Genomic DNA, 21,838 nt, shown 5'->3' with positions numbered 1-21,838 from the left:
TTAGTAGTTTCATACAATTTGTCTCTTTATATCTGCATATTCTAGTTTAGTTGTATATTCTAGATTAGTTGTTGCCACATTTTAGTTTCATATTTCATACACATCACCAAGACAATGAGTGAACCTCACTTTGTAATTGTCATTTCAAAATTTCAGCAAAATCTATCTGTGCCAACATTCATATATAAATAACTTAAATCACAAGGTAAATTCAGACACATTTTATATCACCACAGAGAAAGTTTTCAGTTTTTTATACATATTCTCCATAAAGGGATCAATTTCAGAAATCATTGCCAACTTATTTTTCCATTTTAAAATAAATTTTCTCAGATGTTCCCTGTAGAATGGGCTAAACCTAACAAACTTTGCAATCAAGATACCAAAAATTTAAGGATTTAAATGGCTTTCAGAGGCTCACTGAATTGTGCTATGTGAGGCTGACAGTTTCTTGACCATTTTGTAACTGCCATAATTTTCAACAGACTGGGTTTAGTAATTCCACAGCGAAGTTACTCGTTATGAATTCTACTACGCTACAGCATTTTTTGTGGGTGCTCTAGCAGTTACAGTGGAACGTCGCATTGCGAGCATAATTCATTCTAGAATCTATGCAAAACTATTTACTCACATAAATTAACCTAAAACATGATAATGTGTTCCAGGCAGAAAAAGTACTAAAAGTTTAACCTTTTTCATGTCATTTATTCAAAGAAAATTATACATAGAGTATTATGTACTTTATATATTAAAAAAAGATGTTGTGACTTGCCAAACGGGAAAGCACTGGTAGATAGACACAACAAAAAAAAACACACACACACACACACACACACACACACACACACACACACACACACACACACACACACAAATATCAAGCTTTCGCAATCCACAGAAGGAAAGAGGGAAGGAGAGGGAAAGACGAAAGGATGTGGGTTTTAAGGGAGAGGGTAAGGAGTCATTCCAATCCCGGGAGCGGAAAGACTTACCTTAGGGGGAAAAAGGGACAAGTATACACTCGCACACACACGCGCGCGTGCGAGTGTATACCTGTTCCTTTTTCTCCCTAAGGTAAGATCGCTAAGCCCAGACTGCAGTACGTACTAAATACACTATTCATTTGCCACTACCGACACTAAAAGGTGTTCATATAGTTGAACGTTTCCCCTCCAACCATCCACGAACGGCTGATGACGTCACATTAAGTCATCGTCACTCGTTATGCAAAACATCACTCATTAAGTGAGTCACTTTTTTACAATTTGTTTTGCTCATTATGCGAAGTGCGCATTATGGGAAGTGCTCATTAACCAAGGTTCCACTGTTTTAGTATATTTTGCAATAATTCATCATTTATTGCACAAAAGCATATATTTATAACAATAATAGCCCGCTTGGTTAGGCGTGCAGCCTAATGCACTGCTTTACCTGGTGTATTAGTGTCAAGGTCTGGTGTGCCAGCCAGTCTGTGGATGGTTTTTAAGGCAGTTTTCCATCTGCCTTGGCAAATGTGGGCTGGCTCCCCTTATTCTGCCTCAGTTACACTATGTCGGCGATTGCTGCGCAAACACTTTCTCCACATATGCATACACCATAATTACTCTACCATACAAACATTGGGGTTACACTCATTGGGTGAGAGACATTCCCAGGGGAGGGGGAGGGGGTTCCACTGGGGGCCGAACCGCACAATAACCCTAGGTTTGGTGTGGGATGGCGGTGAGGTGAGTTGATTGCTGTAGCCTGTTGTGGGGTTGTGAACCACTGGGGGCTACGGCAGGGACGAAGCCTCTCCGTCATTTCTAGGTCCCCAGTTCCATACAATACAATACAATCATAATAATAGCTGGAGTCCACCCAAGATCCATCTTAAAGACATTTATTTATCACAGTAACTTCACAAAATATATATACAGGGTGGTCCATTGATAGTGACCGGGCCAAATATCTCACAAAATAAGCATCAAATGAAAAAACTACAAAGAATGAAACTAGTCTAGTTTGAAGGGAGAAACCAGATGGCGCTATGGTTGGCCCCCTAGATGGTGCTGCCATAGGTCAAACTGATATCAACTGCTTTTTTTAAAATAGGAACCCCCATTTTTTATTAGATATTCGTGTAGTACGTAAAGAAATGTGAATGTTTTAGTTGGACCACTTTTTTCGCTTCGTGATAGATGGGGCCGTAATAGTCAAAAACGTATAAGTATGTGGTATCACATAACATTCCGCCAGTGGGGACGGTATTTGCTTCGCGATACATTACCCATGATAAAATGGTCCGTTTACCAACTGCAGAAAAGGTCGATATCGTGTTGATGTATGGCTATTGTGATCAAAACGCCCAACGGGCGTGTGCTATGTATGCTGCTCGGTATCCTGGACGACATCATCCAAGTGTTCGGACCGTTCGCTGGAGAGTTACATTGTTTAAGGAAACAGGAAGTGTTCAGCCATATGTGAAAAGTCGACCACAACCTGCAACAAATGATGATGCCCCAGTAGGTGTTTTAGCTGCTGTTGCGGTTAATCCACACATCAGTAGCAGACAAATTGAGTGAGAATAGGGAATCTCAAAAACGCCGGTGTTGAGAATTCTACATCAACATCAACTGCACCCATGCCATAGTTCTATGCACCAGGAACTGCATGGCGACGACTTTAAACGTCGTGTACAGTTCTGCCACTGGGCACAAGAGAAATTATGGGATAATGAAGGGATTTTTTGCACGCATTCCATTTAGCGACGAAGCGCCATTCACCAACAGCAGTAACGTAAATCGGCATAATATGCACTATTGGGCAACAGAAAATCCACAATGGCTGCGACAAGTGGAACATCAGCGACCTTGGCAGGTTAATGTATGGTGCGGCATCATGGGAGGAAAGATAATTGGCCCCCATTTTATTGATGGCAATCTAAATGGTGCAATGTATGCTGATTTCCTACGTAATGTTCTACCGATGTTTCACTGCATGACAGAATGGCGATTTACTTCCAACATGATGGATCTGACATCTCCGGATTTCTTTCCGTGGGGAAAGTTGAAGGATATTTGCTATCGTGATACACCGACAATGCCTGACAACATGTGTCAGCGCATTGTCAATGAATGTGCGAACATTACGGAAGGCGAACTACTCGCTGTTGAGAGGAATGTCGTTACATGTATTGCTAAATGCATTGAGGTTGATGGGCATCATTTTGAGCATTTATTGCATTAATGTGGTATTTACAGGTAATCACGTTGTAACAGCACGCGTTCTCAGAAATAAGTTCACAAAGGTACATGTATCACATTGGAACGACCAAAATAAAATGTTTAAACGTACCTATGTTCTGTATTTTAATGTTAAAAATCTACCTGTTACCAACTGTTCGTCTAAAATTGTGGGCCATATGTTTGTGATGATTACAGCGCCATCTATCACAAAGCGAAAACCTGGTCCAACTAAAACATTCATATTTCTTTACGTACTACACGAATATGTAATAAAAAATGGGGGTTCCTATTTTTAAAAAACGCAGTTGATATCCGTTTGACATATGGCAGTGCCACCTAGCAGGCCAACCACAGCGCCATCTGGTTCCCCCCTTCAAGCTAGACAAGTTTCGTTCTTTGCAGTTTTTTCGTATGACGCTTATATCATGAGATATTCGGCCCGGTCACGATCAATGGACCACCCTGTGTGTGTGTGTGTGTGTGTGTGTTTAAAATTTGTTATTAATAAGCCATCCAAATTCAAAAGCAACAGCAAAGTGCATGGAGAACGGCTGATCCTCACCATTCTAGGTTAAATCTAACTGGCGCAGAAATGGGTGAATTATGCTGCCACAAAAGTCTCTCGTCTAATAGATAGCCAACCAGCATTTAAAAACAAATTAAAAGAATTTCTGAATGGTGAATCCTTCTTTTCTTTCTTTTGGAGACCCTCTCAATAAGGTTACCAAACAGATTGAAAATACAACTGTCAAAGATATGCAAACAATTGTTGTGTGTAATATATACATGGTCCAGTCACATTAATGTGACTATCACCTATGTTCCACATCAACATGCAATAACACTCACAGATGGCAGCAATAGGAGTGGGGTGTACAAATTGTGTAAAGGGGGTCACGGAAAACAGTACTATTGTTGTTGTAATGTGGAAATGGAGTGATTTATCTGATGTCCAAAAGGGCACGATTGTTGAATTACGGCCATGGGTGGAAGCATGTCCAAAACAGCTAAGTTTGTAAACTGTTAACAGGCTACCATAGTTGAAGCATACAGTGTATGGCAGAATGGTGCTATCCAAAATCAGCACCAAGGCAACTGTGGGACACCATGGGTCATAGATGAAACGGATGAACGATTGCTGTGGAGATGTGTACAGGCGAATGGATGTGCAGCTGTTGAGCAATTACTACCCACATGAACCAGGGATCTACCAACAGTGTTCCTTCAACGACCACTCAGTGAACCTTGCTGCATATGGGCCTCTACAGCAGGCACCAAGTTCATGCACCCATGCTAGCTCTTGTCCGTCGGTGATGAAGACTGGAATTTGCATGTAGGTACCACAACTGGACATCAACTGAGTGGCAACAGGCGGCTTTTTCAGATGCATCCGATGGACAGATGACTGTAAGCGTGTGCAGCATGAAACTTCCAAATGCAAACATCCAGGTTAGAGGAGGGAACATTACAGTCTGGGGAATAGTATTGTGGTATTCCCTTGGTGGTCTCACCATTCTGGAAGGAACTAAGGATCAACACAAATATGCATCTATCCTTGAGGACTACATCCACCCATACATGCAGTATGCTTTCCTTCCACACTATGGCATCTACCAGGAGGACAATGCAACATGTCACACAGCTCACAGTGTACATGTGTGGTTCTAAGAGTATCTGGATGCATTTACCATACTCCCCTGTCCACCAGATTTAAACCCAAGAGAATCTATGACACCACCTTGATTGGGCTATATGTACTATGGATCCTCAACCAAGAAACCTAGTTCATATGGCCATGGCACTCAGCATTGTTCCACATCCCTGTGCATACCTTTGAGAACCTCACTGACACTCTTCCTGCACATCTCGTGATGGTCCGCACTGCAAAAAATGTTTATTCTGGCTTCGAGCAGGTGGTCACATTAAAGTGAGTGGACAGTATAACAGACTTTAGTTACCGGCAACATGAAATTGGTCAAATTAACACTCATTACATGGAGGACACATTGAACAGCATTGAAAGTAGACGGTTGGATATTATTATGCTACTGGGCAAAGTCCTTTTTAAATGTAGAAACACATTCATACACCCACAACTCGCACACATATAGTCACTGTTGTTTCTGAGTACAGTGGCCTGGCTGTGACCCATCCTTATCCTACCCCTGCTGTCAGCCCCTTGTGCAATGTGTCACAGCCACGTAAAAGGCATAAAAAGACACAGATGCAACACCTGTCCCACACATCCTCCCACTATCATATACTTGTGTCCTGACACACAACTTCTACCTAAACGAAAGCAGGGTAACCTGTGGAAACTGCCATGCAGTGTATCAAGTTACATGCGACCACAGTACGGCATGGTAGATAGGTACAACTACTAGAATGCTGTCTGTCTGCGTGAGTGGCCACTGCTGAACTGTGGCCATGGGACAGCTGAACCATCCAGTTGATGAGCTTGGTACCCTACTTTAGTAGAGTTAGCGAGAGAAGATATCCTATAGCTGGTAGCACTGTTGCCATCTTTCAATTGCACACGGCTGAAGGTGAAACCTTAATTGTCTACAGAATGGTGACAACACTGAGGCATTGCATAGACACACACACAAAATTGCAATTGATTGACGCAAGCACATGAAACAGCTGTGCAAAGCCCACTGCAATTATCAAAGATCTTATACAATATGGGTTATGCCTTTACGCAAACACTATTTTTTCTTTTTACCCAAACATGCTTCAGCATGTATGTGCCATAATCAGTGTTTTTTATTGAAAACTGTGAAAAGTGAAAATGTTTTAGGTTGTAACTGATTTAAAAAAGTGAGGCCTACGAAAAGTTTTTGTTCATTTTGCTTCTTACCGTGATTTTACATTATACAGTTTTGCAGGACCAACTGTATGGTATCCTGCACCGATAGCTTGCCACCTGCAAACCAAACATCCCTTGATTTTTAGAAAACTGTTACTGCCATTCCCCACACATCACATAAGCAGCAAGACAGCATCTTCCTCCAACCCTACCTTGCTATCAGCCCCTTCCCCATCCAGTGCATCTTCTGTTCCCCCACTACCCACCCAAATCAAAGTCACTGCTCACTGCAATCAGGGCTTAGCACATGGAGATGCAGTAACCACATGAGCATGTTCATCTGTGTGTGTGTGTGTGTGTGTGTGTGTGTGTGTGTGTGTGTTTATTTTTTCATCTCAGATTTTCCACTGTTAGATTTTAGTTGTTTTAAGATAGTTAAATTTGCTAATACTCTTGCTTCTGATCTATATCTAATTATAACCAACAGAAAGCCAAGTCAGAAATAATTCAAAAAGATGGCTACCGACAGATGTTTCAGGAGTACTTCAAGTACTAGCACAAGCACTCCATACTTGTCGCCAACAAAAAATTAGTTAAAGTGCACTGATTTGTAATAGTCTATGGGAATTAGCATTTTAATGGCTTGGCGATCATAAACAATTAAAACACAGTTCACGTTAGCCACTGTGCCTGAAAATGAGTGCATATAAACATCTCTAATGCTTGAAGACAAAAATCGTGTGTGTGTGTGTGTGTGTGTGTGTGTGTGTGTGTGTGCTGAAATCGTTGAATATATTCTGGCAAAAGCATGGCAGCAATCCTTCTGCAAAAACAAAGATCACACTGCAATAGTGCTCACGATGCAAGAGCAGCTAAACGGAATAGGTCACAATAAGGTTCAGAAAAAGCTTTTCACTTTATTGTCCTTCACAAGAGCTTCAGATGATCACATTGACACTGTTCTAGGGTTGACTAAAATTTGTCAACTCTCTTTATTTCTTCTTTAAAATATATAAAGTCTTGAAACCACCCAAGATTTTCCAAGTACAAAGCACTTAAAACTGAAATGGTTAATTGGAAATACTTCCCAAAATTAACCCATTTATGCAAAATATGCATAAAAAACAAAGTTTTCTCTATGAACTTACTTTGTGATTTAAGTTATTTACATAGAAATATGAACTGAATGTTGGCACAGACTGATTTCACTGAAATTTTGGAATGACAATCAGTCACAAAGTTTGGTTCACTCCCTATCATGGTGATGTGTATTAAATATGAAACTAAAATCTGGCAACAACTAATATAGACCAGTCTCTGTTACTCATCAGCTTGTAGCCACAGCCAAGGTGTCAGGGAGAAGTGGATGGGGCGCTGGCCATCAATTTCTGGTCCAAGGGTCTTAATCTGGAAACAGTATACAGTAGTGAACGTGTTCTTTCGGTCAAATGAATAAAAATTTGGCAACAGAGAAGAAAGTTATATTTGTGGACACAAAAAGAGTCAGAGATTAAATCTCCTCCAATGCCACCAATAAGTGTGTGATAAACGATAACCAAAAATACGGTACATTGTGTTAGGCATAAGTGAAAATGGGTTAGCTTTTGGGGCAGATTTGAAATTATTCATCACACAGTATGCACTCAGTCCAAACGTAAATCTGTAACATGGCAAACAAATCCGTCCGAAATCAAAAGAAAATAGATCTTTTTCAGCACCAAAATCACACGCTTTCTCAGATAACATATTACTAACAACAGCAACATACTTTAACGAAGATGTATATGCACATATGAGTAATGCAGCTAACTGTTGGTCAATACTACAACCAGCAAATAATTGTAAATTTTTTAAGTAACATATATGGTGAAATCACATTAATCCAAGAAAGGAGAATCAGATTAATCAACATAATGAGTACTTTCACAACTAGCCAAAATCATAGTTGGCCTTTGTTACAGAGACAACATAATTGTCACAAAATTTTCGATATCCTTAATGAAGACGCAAGAAATGTACCTCGTTTAAAAATCTTTTCGTCCTCTCCATAACTGCCTTGAAGTTCTTACTATAATCTTTCAGCACATTTTTGGTAATATCTTGTCGTTTCACAGGTAACTTAGTATGTGCCATTCCTAACAAGTATCTTAATGTTTCCGACGCTAAGGCATCCAGCCGTTCCTCAGATGCATCTTGCGAAAGGTTTCTCTGCGACATTTTCTTACTGATCAACAAAAAAAATGCGCAAATTCTGTCAGCTCAAGAGCATCTTAAGTAAAAATCCATGCAAATTGAAAACAATTTTCAAAACCGCGGACACCACGCCAAAGACCATCACGGACTGAAATCAAAAATACAACACTTTTTAGACGGATGTTGCATTAGTCTTTCGTATCAGTTGGTTTGAGCGGTTGCCAGAGAGCGCCAGAAAGCAGGCGTTACTGCGCATGCGCTGCTACGATAATGTTGGAAGCCCGTGCTCGGTATTTGCTCAAGGCTTTTTGTCGCATTTCACGGATTGAAATCAAAAATACAACACTTTTTAGACGGATGTTGCATTAGTCTTTCGTATCAGTTTGATTGAAATCAAAAATACAACACTTTTTAGACGGATGTTGCATTAGTCTTTCGTATCAGTTGGTTTGAGCGGTTGCCAGAGAGCGCCAGAAAACAGGCGTTACTGCGCATGCGCTGCTACGATAATGTTGGAAGCCCGTGCTCGGTATTTGCTCAAGGCTTTTTGTCGCATTTCTGTTTGGAATTTTGCAAGTACTGGGCATCCCGTGACCATCACTGCGGTATGGTGTCCAGAGGAGACAACTGTACTTAGGATAGTTGTTTATCATATCCGATCAAAATAAGGAAGCAATTCTTGGCATAATATACGTATCAAAACTAGGTTTTACAGCTCATAGTACCCTAATATTTTACATGTGGTGACTTTAATATAGATAGATAAGACTTTAAGACAGATTTTTTTAAATTCGTTCTCTGCAATACTGTTATGTAGCACCTCCAGCCAGGATTACATAACAAAGCATGGTTGACTGGAATTCGATAGTAGGAAAAGGAAGAGAAGGAAACATAGTAGGTGAATACGGACTGGGGGTAAGGAATGAAAGAGGAAGCCGCCTGGTAGAATTTTGCGCAGAGCATAAGTTAATCATAGCTAATACTTGGTTCAAGAATCATAAAAGGAGGTTGTATATATGGAAGAAGCCTGGAGATACTGACAAGTTTCAGGTAGATTATATAATGGTAAGACAGAGATTTAGGGACCAGGTTTTAAATTGTAAGACTTTTCCTGGGGCAGATGTGGACTCTGACCACAATCTATTGGCTATGAACTGTAGATTAAAACTAAAGAAACTGCAAAAAGGTGGGAATTTAAGGAGATGGGACCTGGATAAACTGAAAGTACCAGAGTTTCAGAGAGAGCATTAGGGAACGATTGACAAGAATGGGGGAAAGAAATACAGTAGAAGAAGAATGGGTAGCTTTGAGAGATGAAATAGTGAAGGCAGCACAGGATCAAGTAGGTAAAAAGACGAGGGCTAGTAGAAATCCTTGGATAACAGAAGAGATATTGAATTTAATTGATGAAAGGAGAAAATACAAAAATGCAGTAAGTGAAGCAGGCAAAAAGGAATACAAACATCTTAAAAATGAGATCGACAGGAAGTGCAAAATGGCTAAGCAGGGATGGCTAGAGGACAAATGTAAGGATGTAGAGGCTTATCTCACGAGGTGTAAGATAGATACTGCCTACAGGAAAATTAAAGAGACCTTTGGAGAAAAGAGAACCACTTGCATCAATATCAAGAACTTTGATGGAAACCCAGTTCTAAGCAAAGAAGGGAAAGCAGAAAGGTGGAAGGATTATATAGAAGGTCTATACAAGGGCGATGTTCTTGAGGACAATATTATGGAAATGGAAGAGGATGTAGATGAAGATGAAATGGGAGATATGATCTGTGTGAAGAATTTGACAGAGCACTGAAAGACGTAAGTCGAAACAAGACCCCAGGAGTAGACAACACTCCATCAGAACTACTGAAGGCCTTGGGAGAGCCAGTCATGACAAAACTCTATCATCTGGTGAGCAAGATGTATGAGACAGGCGAAATACCCTCAGACTTCAAGAAGAATATAATAATTCCAATACCAAAGAAAGCAGGTGTTGACAGATGTGAAAATTACCGAACTATCAGTTTAGTAAGTCACAGCTGCAAAACACTAACACGAATTCCTTACAGACGAATGGAAAAACTGGTAGAAGCTGACCTCAGGGAAGATGAGTTTGGATTCTGTAGAAATGTTGGAACACGTGAGGCAATACTGAGCCTACGACTTGTCTTAGAAAATAGATTAAGGAAAGGCAAACCTATGTTTCTAGCATTTGTAGACTTAGAGAAAGCTTTTGACAATGTTAACTGGAATACTCTCTGTCAAATTCTTAGTATGAATTAAAATCCATGGAGAAGAAATAAAAACTTTGAGGTTCGCCGATGACATTGTAATTCTTTCAGAGACAGCAAAGGACCTGTAAGAGCAGCTGAACGGAATGGATAGTGTCTTGAAAGGAGGATATAAGATGAACATCAACAAAAGCAAAACGAGGATAATGAAATGTAGTTGAATTAAGTCAGTTGATGCTGCAGGAATTAGATTAGGAAATGAGACGCTTAAAGTAGTAAATGAGTTTTGCTATTTGGGGAGCAAAATAACTGATGATGGTCGAAGTTGAGAGGATATAAAATGTAGAATGGCAATGGCAAGGAAAGCGTTTCTGAAGAAGAGAAATTTGTTAACATTGAGTATAGATTTAAGTGTCATGACGTCTTTTTTGAAAGTAATTGTATGGAGTGTAGCCATGTATGGAAGTGATCGGGAACATGTTATGCAGATCTTGGTGTCACATGCGTCCATCTAGAAAAGTTTTTAGTGAGTTTAACGAAGTCGATGTTGGCTACACTGACTAAAGGATTCTTTTAAGATATACCGAATTAAGATAACCTGAATATGCCTAAAAAGAAGGCGAAATGAGTATTTAAAAAATAAAAAACTTAAATTGCAACCAAGACTGTTTTTAACTAATACTGATAAGCACTTGTTTGCCATATGACACATATGGGTTGGAAGAATTTCTTTAGATGTTCAGTACAACTATGCCCGGAGAGAAAGATTGATGAGAGAGTGTGTGATATTACAATGGCGTTTCTCAGTGGTATTTCTCAGCAGCATTTCAATGACAAAGAAGAATGTTTTTCCAGTTACAAATTCTATGTTCTGTATGTATCTGTGGAATCCATTATTATGTATTATGTCATATCTTTCCCGTCCACCCCACTGTCTGCTAGTGTGAATATGTCATTTATCTGTAGCTGGCATTTTGGGTTTTCTTAGTTGTCAGGAGGTTTCCTAGAATGTTAAGGGCACTTTAGCCAATCTTTTTGTAGAGCTTCGAATACAGCTACGTTGGGCCAGAGAGGTGTTAGTGGCCACTGGCCAGCATTCATTGTGAGGTTAGTGCAGATAGAAGGCACTTACACTCTCTGAGCCCTTTCGGGTTTCTGTGGGGACCCTTGTGATGGTGCAGGCTAGCATTACTCTTCCTCAGGATGCCAGTGAGTAAGGATGCTCTGAGTAATAACTCTAACTCCTAAGTTTAAATGTACAAGAGTTAGCTTTGTTTGAGTTTTCGGTAGTCACTCTGATGTGTGGCACTGATAATCAAGCCACATAACTGTTTCAATTGGGGAACGGTGTTAATTTCATTAATATTCAGTTTACTCAGTGCAATCCTTCGAGCAATTGAAACTTGGTGTGTACGAGCTGTCCCACTACATGATGTTGTTTCATGTGTCATGTATGAACATGTTTTGTGCTTTGTGGAATGTTTGTATTAAATTTTATTTAATTTACCATCCAATTTTTGTGTCATTCCCATGGACTTAGAAGCATGTACTCTACTGCATCATGTACATTTCTTTGTAAACCATGAGGCTCCAGTTCTATGTAAACACTTCTCGTGGTCAAATTGAATCCTCAGTTTCATCATAGAGTAGACGTGCAGGTGCTTGGTAAAATCATTTACAAAATTACTTAACTGTATTGAATTTTGGAAGTGGGCTTTGTTCTCTGAAATTGACCATTAAAGCCAGTCGTGCTCTGATCCAATAAGATTACATGTGGAGTAGGGAAGCTTTTGGCTAATTCTGTCTTTTTTTTGTGAGTGATCAGTGTGGATGTGAAATATGTGGTCATGATAAATTGTAACCAATAATTTAGCAGACATGCCCCCACATGTGTCAGTTCAGTTGTTGTGTTGTATAACGTACCATGTGTCGAGATCCATGTGTTAATTATTGCTAAATTCGTTGCTATTACACATTACAGGGCCATTCCACTTTCCAGTCAGATTCTTAAAATCAGTCAGTTTGCACGTCCCCTTTATAATGTTTCAATGAAATTTATTATAATTATTGTGTATCCAACATATGGATTGGTATTTTATTACATCATCAAATGCTCTATGAGGTGATTTATTTTATCAGTTTAATTAATTAATATTTAAATAAATTTCATTCATTAATTAGAAATTTTGCATTTGGTACTTGTTCAAGGCAAGTGAACGTAGGCCCCACTTACAGTCATTCATGGGATTTAGGGAATCAAAAATGAGATTTCCCTAAGCTGATCCTACCAGTATCTTACAGCACGACAGGTGTCATTCATAATGGTGGCGCTCTGTCAAGCCTTTGAATACACTATGAATTTTCTTATGCTGCTGTGAGATTATTAGTATGTTCTAGCATATCCACAGGTTTTGCACAGTTTCTTTATTGAGGTTGAACTGCGTTGTTACCTGCACTGTGCAATAATGCCTTGTTTTTTTTATTTCTTATATTTCCTGAAGCGTATTTATATACTTTGGGGGATTTAAAGAGTTGAAATTTTGATTGGAAATTTTATGTTAAGTTGTGTTTTGCATTGGGATTTGTGTGTTAAGATTCGTTTCCTTGTGTTAGGTTGTGTGTGCTGAATACCTTAGTTTAACCAGTGTAACAAATTTAGCAAAATTTTAGCATGTACATTGCTGAAACTATTTCAAATAAGGGAGTTTTCCAGTATCAGCTCTCATTCATTTATTGGATAAGCGCGGCCGCTCTAAGAGCAGTATAAGAAAAAATAAATTAGATGCTGAGAAATTAGGTAACATGCCCAGAGAATGGGCGTTGTAGAGAGGGGCAAGTGGAGGGGGTGGGAATCTCGTTACGTTTAGCCAGGAGAGTAGGGAGAGTGAAAGAATAGATCATTTCGAGGCAAGTAATCTGATTGAGCCGGATTTTAGTGGTTATGCAGCGACTTTAAGTTTAGAGAGCGCACAGTCTGTTCCACCCACAGTTAATAATGTTTCAAACCAAAGGTACAACATCAGAAGCGCGCCTTTGTACGAGGCTGAAACTACAATTGGTGAACAGAGTACACCTGTGAGTGTAGCTCTGAGCAATACGTGGCTGGCCGAGTTGGCTGAAATGCTAGGGAGGAAAATGAAAACAAAATTTGAGGCAGCAGAGGAAAGGTCATGAGAAAGAAACAAAGATTTAGCTATCGAAATTAACGCGAAATTTGAAGGGTTAGGGAACCGATTAAGTGCGATCGAAACGAAACAGCAGGGTGTGAGTGACGAAGTCAGAGTCCAAGATGAAGGACTAGAAAATAAATTCCAGGAACTAAGTCAAAGATGTTGAAAGGGTACAGTACCGCCCGACATTGAAAATAGGTACAACATACTTCATTATTTTTGTCAGAACAACACATATTTTTTGTAAAATAACTCAATTTCAATTAATACAGCGAAGGTGGATACCAGTGTGGGAAAGAATGACAATTTATTTATTTAATTGATCACATGTGCACTCCCACAAAGTAAATCCCTACATCCAGTTTGGTGAGATCTGTGAAATGAATGAATGTATGGTCGTCTGCTAACTGCAGATAGTGAATGTGAATATACGATCATCTTTGAGTCGATCCTTTGGCCACCTTTGGTGGGACCAAAGAGATGAAATTTACCAGAGCTTTGAGCGCCTGAAATGTGGCTGACCAATACGATAGCAAGGTGCTTCCCCCACCTCGACAGAGATGGGAGAGGACCTAGAGAACGGCCATGTTTCGGCACTCTGCCGCTGGATCTTGGGCTGTTAAGACCTGTTTTAGTTGTGCTCCGTAATAACAAAAGAGTGGAGACATGGTATGCATGTGGAATATTTAAGAGTAGTTTGAAATAATAATTTCTCTATTTCAGGAACTTTTGTGGGGAGAATTAAATGTCAGGCAGGTAATATTAATGGGATTGTAGTAATCTTCGGAAGTGACCAACGGTCACAATGAAACCACATGTAGCAATAAGTTGAAATACTTCCATGTGCTTAAGTTAAGCTGAATTACTAGTGTGTGTACAATAAGTTGAAATATTTAAGAAATAGTGTGTGTACCATAAGCTGAAATATTTAAGAAATGGCGTGTGCAGGACTTGAAATTAGAGATGAGTACTTCCACGTGGTGAGTACTGTGTGAGTCTCAATCTGTGTATGAGACAAAGGATAAAGAGAAGTACTCGTCCATGGTATCAGTTGAGGACTCGCGTGTGTGATGAATATGTTCTTAATATTACCTTGCGTGATATAATTCCGTGTGACGCTAGATTCAAACTCTGAGAGAGAAGCAAGGTGAGTCGGCCGTCTATCCAGCAACGCCACTTGGCTTGCATTGCACAGGAAGACGTGCATATATCTCCAGAGTTCATAGTAGGAAAGTAGAATTACGAAGTGGAGCAGTGTCGTGTGAAACTGGGATAAATATTGATTGAAGTGGGAAAGCTGAAAGTGATAATGTTGTGACTATTCTCTGTGTAGTATTTCATGTTGTAGTGTGGTGTATGTCATGTAATTTGGGTATGTGTGGTTTGCATGGGAGAGTAGCGAGGTAGTTTCAAAAGATTAGTGGGTTATGGTTGTTCCTTCAGTACCGCTCGGTCTGGAGGAAAGTTTAGTGATGATGATTGTGAGAGTCGAAGTGTGAGGTATAATAAAAGATCCACCATCCTGTCCAGAAAGTGCACTGTAGCGTTAAAAATAATTACGAGACCATAATATAGAGATTCACCATTGTAAAGCCATGCCCACTGGGCGGAATTTCTCATGTGTTATTGTTGTAGGTTGTAGAATTTGTGTGTTTAGGTTAGAGAATTTATCGGAATAAATAAGATAGTGAAAAGAAAAAGATTGATGGACTTTTCCTTCGAATTGTATGTTGTCATAATGTCCCTGATTTATAATGTGTGCGCCATTCATATTTAGTGCGGTGGCCACGTGTTGACAAAAGCCGTTAAATAAAAAAAGAAAGAAAATGTGGTACTGCCAGTGCATAGTGTACAGTCAGAGTTCTGTAAATTACTGATAGTCAGATGCTTGTTTCCGTTGCGTATTAATCAAATAGGAGGATAACTTGTAACTTAAGTGTGAGTACTAGGGTCCATGTTACTCGATAAATAAGAATGAATCGACTCGCTTGGCAGACCACTCATCTTGCAGGCCTGACTGCTTGGTGCCACAGTATGAGCAAGGCATGTGGGTGCCTCTCATAATTTCGACCCTGCCAGGATATTTTGCTGTTAGGGTTTGCTGTTAAGATTTTTTTTATTTTGATGGAATATATTGTGATAACGCTAAGAAGTAAAATTTTTTCTGTTTGCAATTTCTTTCTGGATTGGTGAGGATCTTTTATTTTTTTTATGAAATTATTGCTATATCGTCCAAGGCTGGAAGATCGTGGTATAATTTTTTTTGCGTAATGTCCGTAGTAACTAGGTCGCAGTCGAAAAGTGTAGCCACCATGGAGAATAGCGATTCTGGGGTGAACGTGGTAGTGCAGCAGGAAGTAGCTGTTGACCATGGGTTAATGTGCGGGGACGGCAAACACTCAGAAGGGGCTGAATTGTTCAGTGGACCGCTGCTAGGTGATCCTCTGAGCGGCGGGCTTTGTTCACAATCGGGGGCTTTTCCTGACGACGCGGGCGAGCCGGGACTAGGTCAGGTATGCAGTGAAAGTGCAGCTACCCTTAGCGAAGCGACGGTTTCTCAGGCGAACAATGTGAGCGCACAGATAGTAGCAAATGACAGTGTGCTACTGCAGTTTTTACAGAGGATGGATAGAGATAATAAGGAGAGACATAGGGAGAATAAGGAAAGATTGGAGGCAATGGATAAGGGAAATAAACAGGCAATGCGGAAGCTACACACAGTTATCGATGAGCGTCTGCCCGCAGTTAATAATCGGTTAGATGAGGGGGAGAAGAATCTGGGTGCGTTGAAGCAAGTATGTGACGCCGTGAAAGAAAAAGCTAATAATTTGGAGGTACAAGTATTTGCAATAGAGAGTGATACTACTGAGCGTAGGGACGAGTTGCCGGATGAGCGAATCAAAGAGGTAGTGGTCAGAATGAATACGATTAGTGCAGATGTAGAAAAGCTCAGTATAAGAGGCGAGACAGGCTCTGACAGTACGCAGCGAGAGGTTTATGCCAACCAGGGCGCAACTTAAAGAGGCGCAATTAGAAATAAGTAGAAAACATAGGGAAGAACTAGCACAGTTGCAATTAGCGTGCAGTAGCGAAGGTGACACACCATCAGGTAGATTGCAGAGGGAGAGTGAGATAAATTCAAAAAACGAAAATAGGCAGAAAGCGGAAGACGAACTCAGAGAGTTAGAAGAACGGTTGTGTCGGATAAAACAGGTGGCAAACCCAACTGGGTGTAGTCCAAGGCTGTCTCAATTTCAAGATTCATTACCTTCATCGTGGGGACTGCCCCTCAAAATGAAGTTTGTGTGTAACCATTTGAGGGATGAGGCTAGAGCGAAAATGCAAGAAGTTATTAAAGACTGTAGTAGCTACAAGATATTTTGAGACAAGTTTTTAAATGAATTCTGGTCGAAAAGTAAGCAGGACCAGGTTAAGCAAAGCATATTGATGATGCCAAATTGTAACGAAGGTGGTATAAGAGATCCAGTGTTGTGCTATCAGGAAATGCTGAGACGAAACAGGTATTTGGATGTGCCATACGAAACTGGGGAGCTCATTAGGATCTGTATAACGAAGTTGCCAGTGAGATTGCGCAGAGATATAGTGATAGCAGGCAGAGGCTTGAACGATTCTGCGTCATTTCAGCACTTCTTACAGGAACTGGGTAATGAGAGCAATATCGTGAACGGAGACACGACTCATAGGTCAGACAGAGTCGAGGATAGGAACGGCAGAAACTATCAGAATGACAGGAGAGCATGGAATCCTGGCATTTCATTCTTGTCATAATGGATTGAAGAATAGGAGAAACTAATCCAACATATCAGCCCTTAGCATCTTGCCTTAAAACACATGCCGCTGGCACTGAAAATTGTCTATGTAGCAGACATACTCTACAGATACGTATGAGTGCAAATACCATACTTCTGATCAGAGAATAAAACACCAGTAATGGAATCTGTTAGGCTGGTCTCTCCAAGCAAAATTTGCAAATTTTTTTTATTTGTAACACTAAAGTAAAAAGACTGTTTCCTCAAAAAAATCAGTTGCTAAAAATGTTAGGTTAATGCCAATGAGCCCAGTTTAATTAGTGCAATTTGACTATTGCAGGTACTTAACACGTAATGTAAAAAGTAAACATTGTGAATGAGGTGCTGTGTATGGTTGTTCGGAATCTGGTGTTAGTGAAAGAGGCCACTAGCACCAAAGTTTCTAACACTTGGGCTGTCCCATCTCTCCCAGCTTGTATATTCTCTGCACACATTTAATTTTCATATAAACTTAGATTCCTAACTAGCAAATTCTTTACTGTGTATAGTGGACCATTCAGAGTGAGGCGGATTGTCCATGAAAATGCTGTACTGATTGAGACGATCAAGGGAAAACAATCTCGTGGGCTTCATCACATTTCTAACATCAAATAATGGAAAAGTGAAGGATAGATCGAAAGTAGGCAAGTTATGGTAGATAATCAGTGTATTTATTTGTGGTGTGTAACGTTGTGCAGGGTCAAATCGAACATAAGAATTTTCAGGCGGGATGTCAGGAAGTATGACGGAATAGACTGGTCGAATGAGTCATGAACAGGAGTCGACAGAGTGGTGTATGTACGTATTTTTTGTCATATGAATAAGGATCAAGCAGAAACGACGTGATGATTAATGAGTGGATAAAGATGGTAGATAGAGAAGCGACGTGATAAATAGTAGTGGATAAAGGTGATATTTAAGGAGAGAAGCAACGTGAAGCAGTGTGATTAATAAAGAGAGATTCGACATGATGAAACAGTGGTAAATAAAGGTGAGTAGAATTAATAATGTGGAGATGTATTAGATGTATGTTACAGAGAGATCTGTGTATGCTGCAATAGAGATTGATGCCAATGGCGAAGGAAGACCAGGAAATGATGGAGTAATGGACGGACGGAGAGCCGAAATACGAATGAAGAGATGAGGACAACTGCACAATATGAAAGGACATAAAGGGAGTATGAGATCCAGATGGTGAACGTTGTGAAATACTGACGTAAGATGTAATATAAGTATAAATCTAATTCTTACCATAACAGCTGCTATGTGGCAAAAATAATTTTGTTGTTGTTGTTGTTGTTGATGCCTGGTACCAGTATAACTAATCAAAACGGTACCAAGAATGTGTACAGTTATTTTGCAGGATGAATAATTTGTGTATTATTTGTTCTTAGATGAATTGCCACAATTCTAAAGTGATTTTTAGCAGGATGAATAATCATTAAAGTGAATGTAGAGGTAAGCCGATGGAGAGAGGTGCCAAAGTGAAAGGACGAATTCGGAGACTGGAATGCTATCTCCAAAACAGCTTCATGTGTTATGTGGTTGAGTATAAGGGAGGAAAGGTATGGTATGTTGTCGTGAGTGTGGTGGTGTTATGAGTATAAGGGAGCAAAGGTATGGTATGTTGTCGTGAGTGTGGTGGTGTTAAGGTTAGCTGACTTCTAGACCTATTCTGTTAGTGTATTAATGGATTGAATGAGAAGGAAAATGTGATGTCTGGTGAGTGAGAGTCGTAGAGTAGTGTGATCAATGCGCACACTCCTGTAAAGGGGATGCTACCGATCTGTAACTAAAACATTATTGTGTATTGTTTGATTTGGATGAAACCTCGATGGCAGGTCAGGATCTGACATCATGTGGATGGTTCATACATGTCCTAGAAATGTTGTTATATATAATAAAATGTAAAATATATAAAGAGATACTAATTTCAGTCTGTCACAAGCACAAAGGTGCATTGTATGTTGTAGATTTAGCCCGCATCTCGTGGTCGTGCGGTAGCGTTCTCGCTTCCCACGCCCGGGTTCCCGGGTTCGATTCCCGGTGGGGTCAGGGATTTTCTCTGCCTCGTGATGGCTGGGTGTTGTGTGCTGTCCTTAGGTTAGTTAGGTTTAAGTAGTTCTAAGTTCTAGGGGACTTATGACCACAGCAGTTGAGTCCCATAGTGCTCAGAGCCATTTGAACCATTTTTGTAGATTTAGAGTCATCAGTTTCTAAAATGTTTATTGTGTTAGGATGTTAAAGTAGTTTAATATTTAATAACCTGTGGTAGGTAATTGTGAGCTGTGTAGATTATTTCTTATTTTTTTGTTAGAACACTTTCAAGGGGTATTAATTTCAGTCTGTCACAAGCACAAAGGTTCATTGCATATTGTAGTTTTAGAATCAACAGTTTCTAATATTTTCACTGTGATAGGATGTTAGAGTAGTCTACTATTTTATATTGTAATTATGAGTTGTATAGATTGTTTATTATTCCTTTTGTTTTTTTTACACTTTCATGTTTTGTATGAGGGACGACAGGTACAATCAATAGCACAAGTGTGGGCTGTATATAGAAAAGAGATAGATGTTGTATGTGTAGAGAACTAAGGTGTATAATTTTATGTTTTTTAGAACAAAGATTCTTTTATTACCAATGTATCTAATAGATCATACATGTAATCAATGAGTATTTAAATACTGTAAGGATATCCTTTTGTCTGTAATGTTGCGAGATGCACGGAAGGGTCTGACTGATTGGGTGTCGTAACGCCCATACCGCTAGCGGGGCGAAGCTGACGTTGCCATGGGAGAGGTGACAAAGCCACAGCACTCACCACTCCACTGCCGGTCGGGGTACACTCCATGCACCCGCTACAGCAGGTCAACGGCCTGGGGCGACACGCATGTACCACTGGCCATTCATAAGTTCCGCCACCCTTACAACTGTGGAAAGTATCCCGCGGAGGCAACAGCGAGTGGTTTCTTCTGCTCAACGGCGCGTGCAGCAGCGCCACAGCAGAATGGACGACGCGCGGCAGAGCCCGGCAGGCATTTGTTACCAGCACCTATTAACTAGTACTGGACTGTGGAGCCGTGAAACAAGATGACTGCTCGTTACGTCTCCATAAGGTGGAAATTGAAGGACTGGTGTTTCCATGTTGTGAGTGGTGGAAAAGAGTTTGTCTCTAGCAGACTGGACGATCGTTTTGTTTTGTCTTGACCACTGAACGGTGGGATCCATAAACCTTTGGCAGTGACTTGTTATGTGTGCTTTGTGAATTGCATGTGGGACGCTTGGTATACTTAAAGGGGGCGGTTGTCGTTTGGTGACTAATTATTGTATGAACGCAAGAAACTAAAGTGGGACATTGACATTTGCGTCTGTAGTAGGAGACATTTCTGTAATTGGTGCGAGAATAAGTGCTGTTTGTTGTAACTTACGACTTTTAATTACACCATGAACTGAAAGGACAAAACCGTGGGTAATAGTAGTTGTAGGGCCATTTCTGAACGACCAGATTCGTGTGGATGGTACTCTGAGAGTGACTATGACATTTGTGTTTAATGTGAGATACAGTTTACGGTTCAGTGCGTGTTCAAAATGCCGATTTGAGTGACTTAAAGACTTTCGTCCGGGTAACCATGGGAGAGCTTTGACACCGAGACAGTGTTTCTAGGAAAACTTTTTGACCCCAAGAAAATCACAGAATGAAATGATTCCGTGTGACTCGCAAGATAGGGAATAATGTATCTGTAATTGTGTAAATGTTTTTTTTATGTGTTTCATTCCTGAAGGGACAGCAAGTGTAATTGTATTTTATTAACATTTGTGTTTAGAATAGTTAGTGTTTTTTTTTTTTTTTTTTTTTTTGTTTGTTCTGGGTTATCAAGTTCACGTAGCAAGTTTATTAGAATATTTGGTACAATGATGCTGTAATTATTAGCCAGTGGCGTAATACTAACGTAGCGGCCCTTGTAGCATTGATCAGTAAGATTGTCACAGGGGACAAGAGTTTGCATTGCACAACAAATATCGGAATTAACTGATGCATTTTGATGTCGTGGACAGTAATGATCTTGTTGGTGTGTTGACTGAAGCCACTTATTTTCATTATCACAGTGGTAATATTTCACATTAAAGTGTAACGAAGGCTAGTCGAAATGCAAGTTCTTGTCATCTAAATATGTAACAATAGAGAAATGAGCAGTAGAGTAAGATACGAGAGCTACTGGTGGATTCAAGCACTTATTGCTAAACTATTTACTGTGTGTATTGATATGGAGCCTGACTTCTACGTGTAACTAGTGTATGCAATTTTTTTTCCTTTTGTTGATTTTGTTTTGTATTTAGACATTGCCGTGTAAAGATTATTACAACGCAATTTATGAATGTCAGATTACTTGTTCTGTGTTTGGA

The 21,838-nt window shown here is 40.0% G+C and overlaps 1 protein-coding gene across 2 annotated transcripts in view; it reads right to left on the bottom strand.

Moving 5' to 3' along the window:
- LOC124595970 (non-structural maintenance of chromosomes element 3 homolog) overlaps positions 1-8,428 on the bottom strand; it is a 68,675-nt gene extending 60,247 nt beyond the window's left edge. For both annotated transcript variants that reach the window (XM_047134909.1, XM_047134910.1), the window contains exon 1: positions 8,056-8,428. In XM_047134909.1, coding sequence (XP_046990865.1) covers positions 8,056-8,253 — 198 coding nt within the window. In that variant the 5' untranslated portion in view covers positions 8,254-8,428. The remainder of the gene's footprint in view (positions 1-8,055) is intronic.
- Positions 8,429-21,838: the final 13,410 nt, after the last annotated feature.

This window comes from Schistocerca americana, chromosome 2 (assembly GCF_021461395.2).
Source record: "Schistocerca americana isolate TAMUIC-IGC-003095 chromosome 2, iqSchAmer2.1, whole genome shotgun sequence".
In the NCBI taxonomy this organism is placed as follows: Eukaryota; Metazoa; Arthropoda; class Insecta; order Orthoptera; family Acrididae; genus Schistocerca; species Schistocerca americana.
This window is presented reverse-complemented; position numbering and strand designations above follow the sequence as displayed.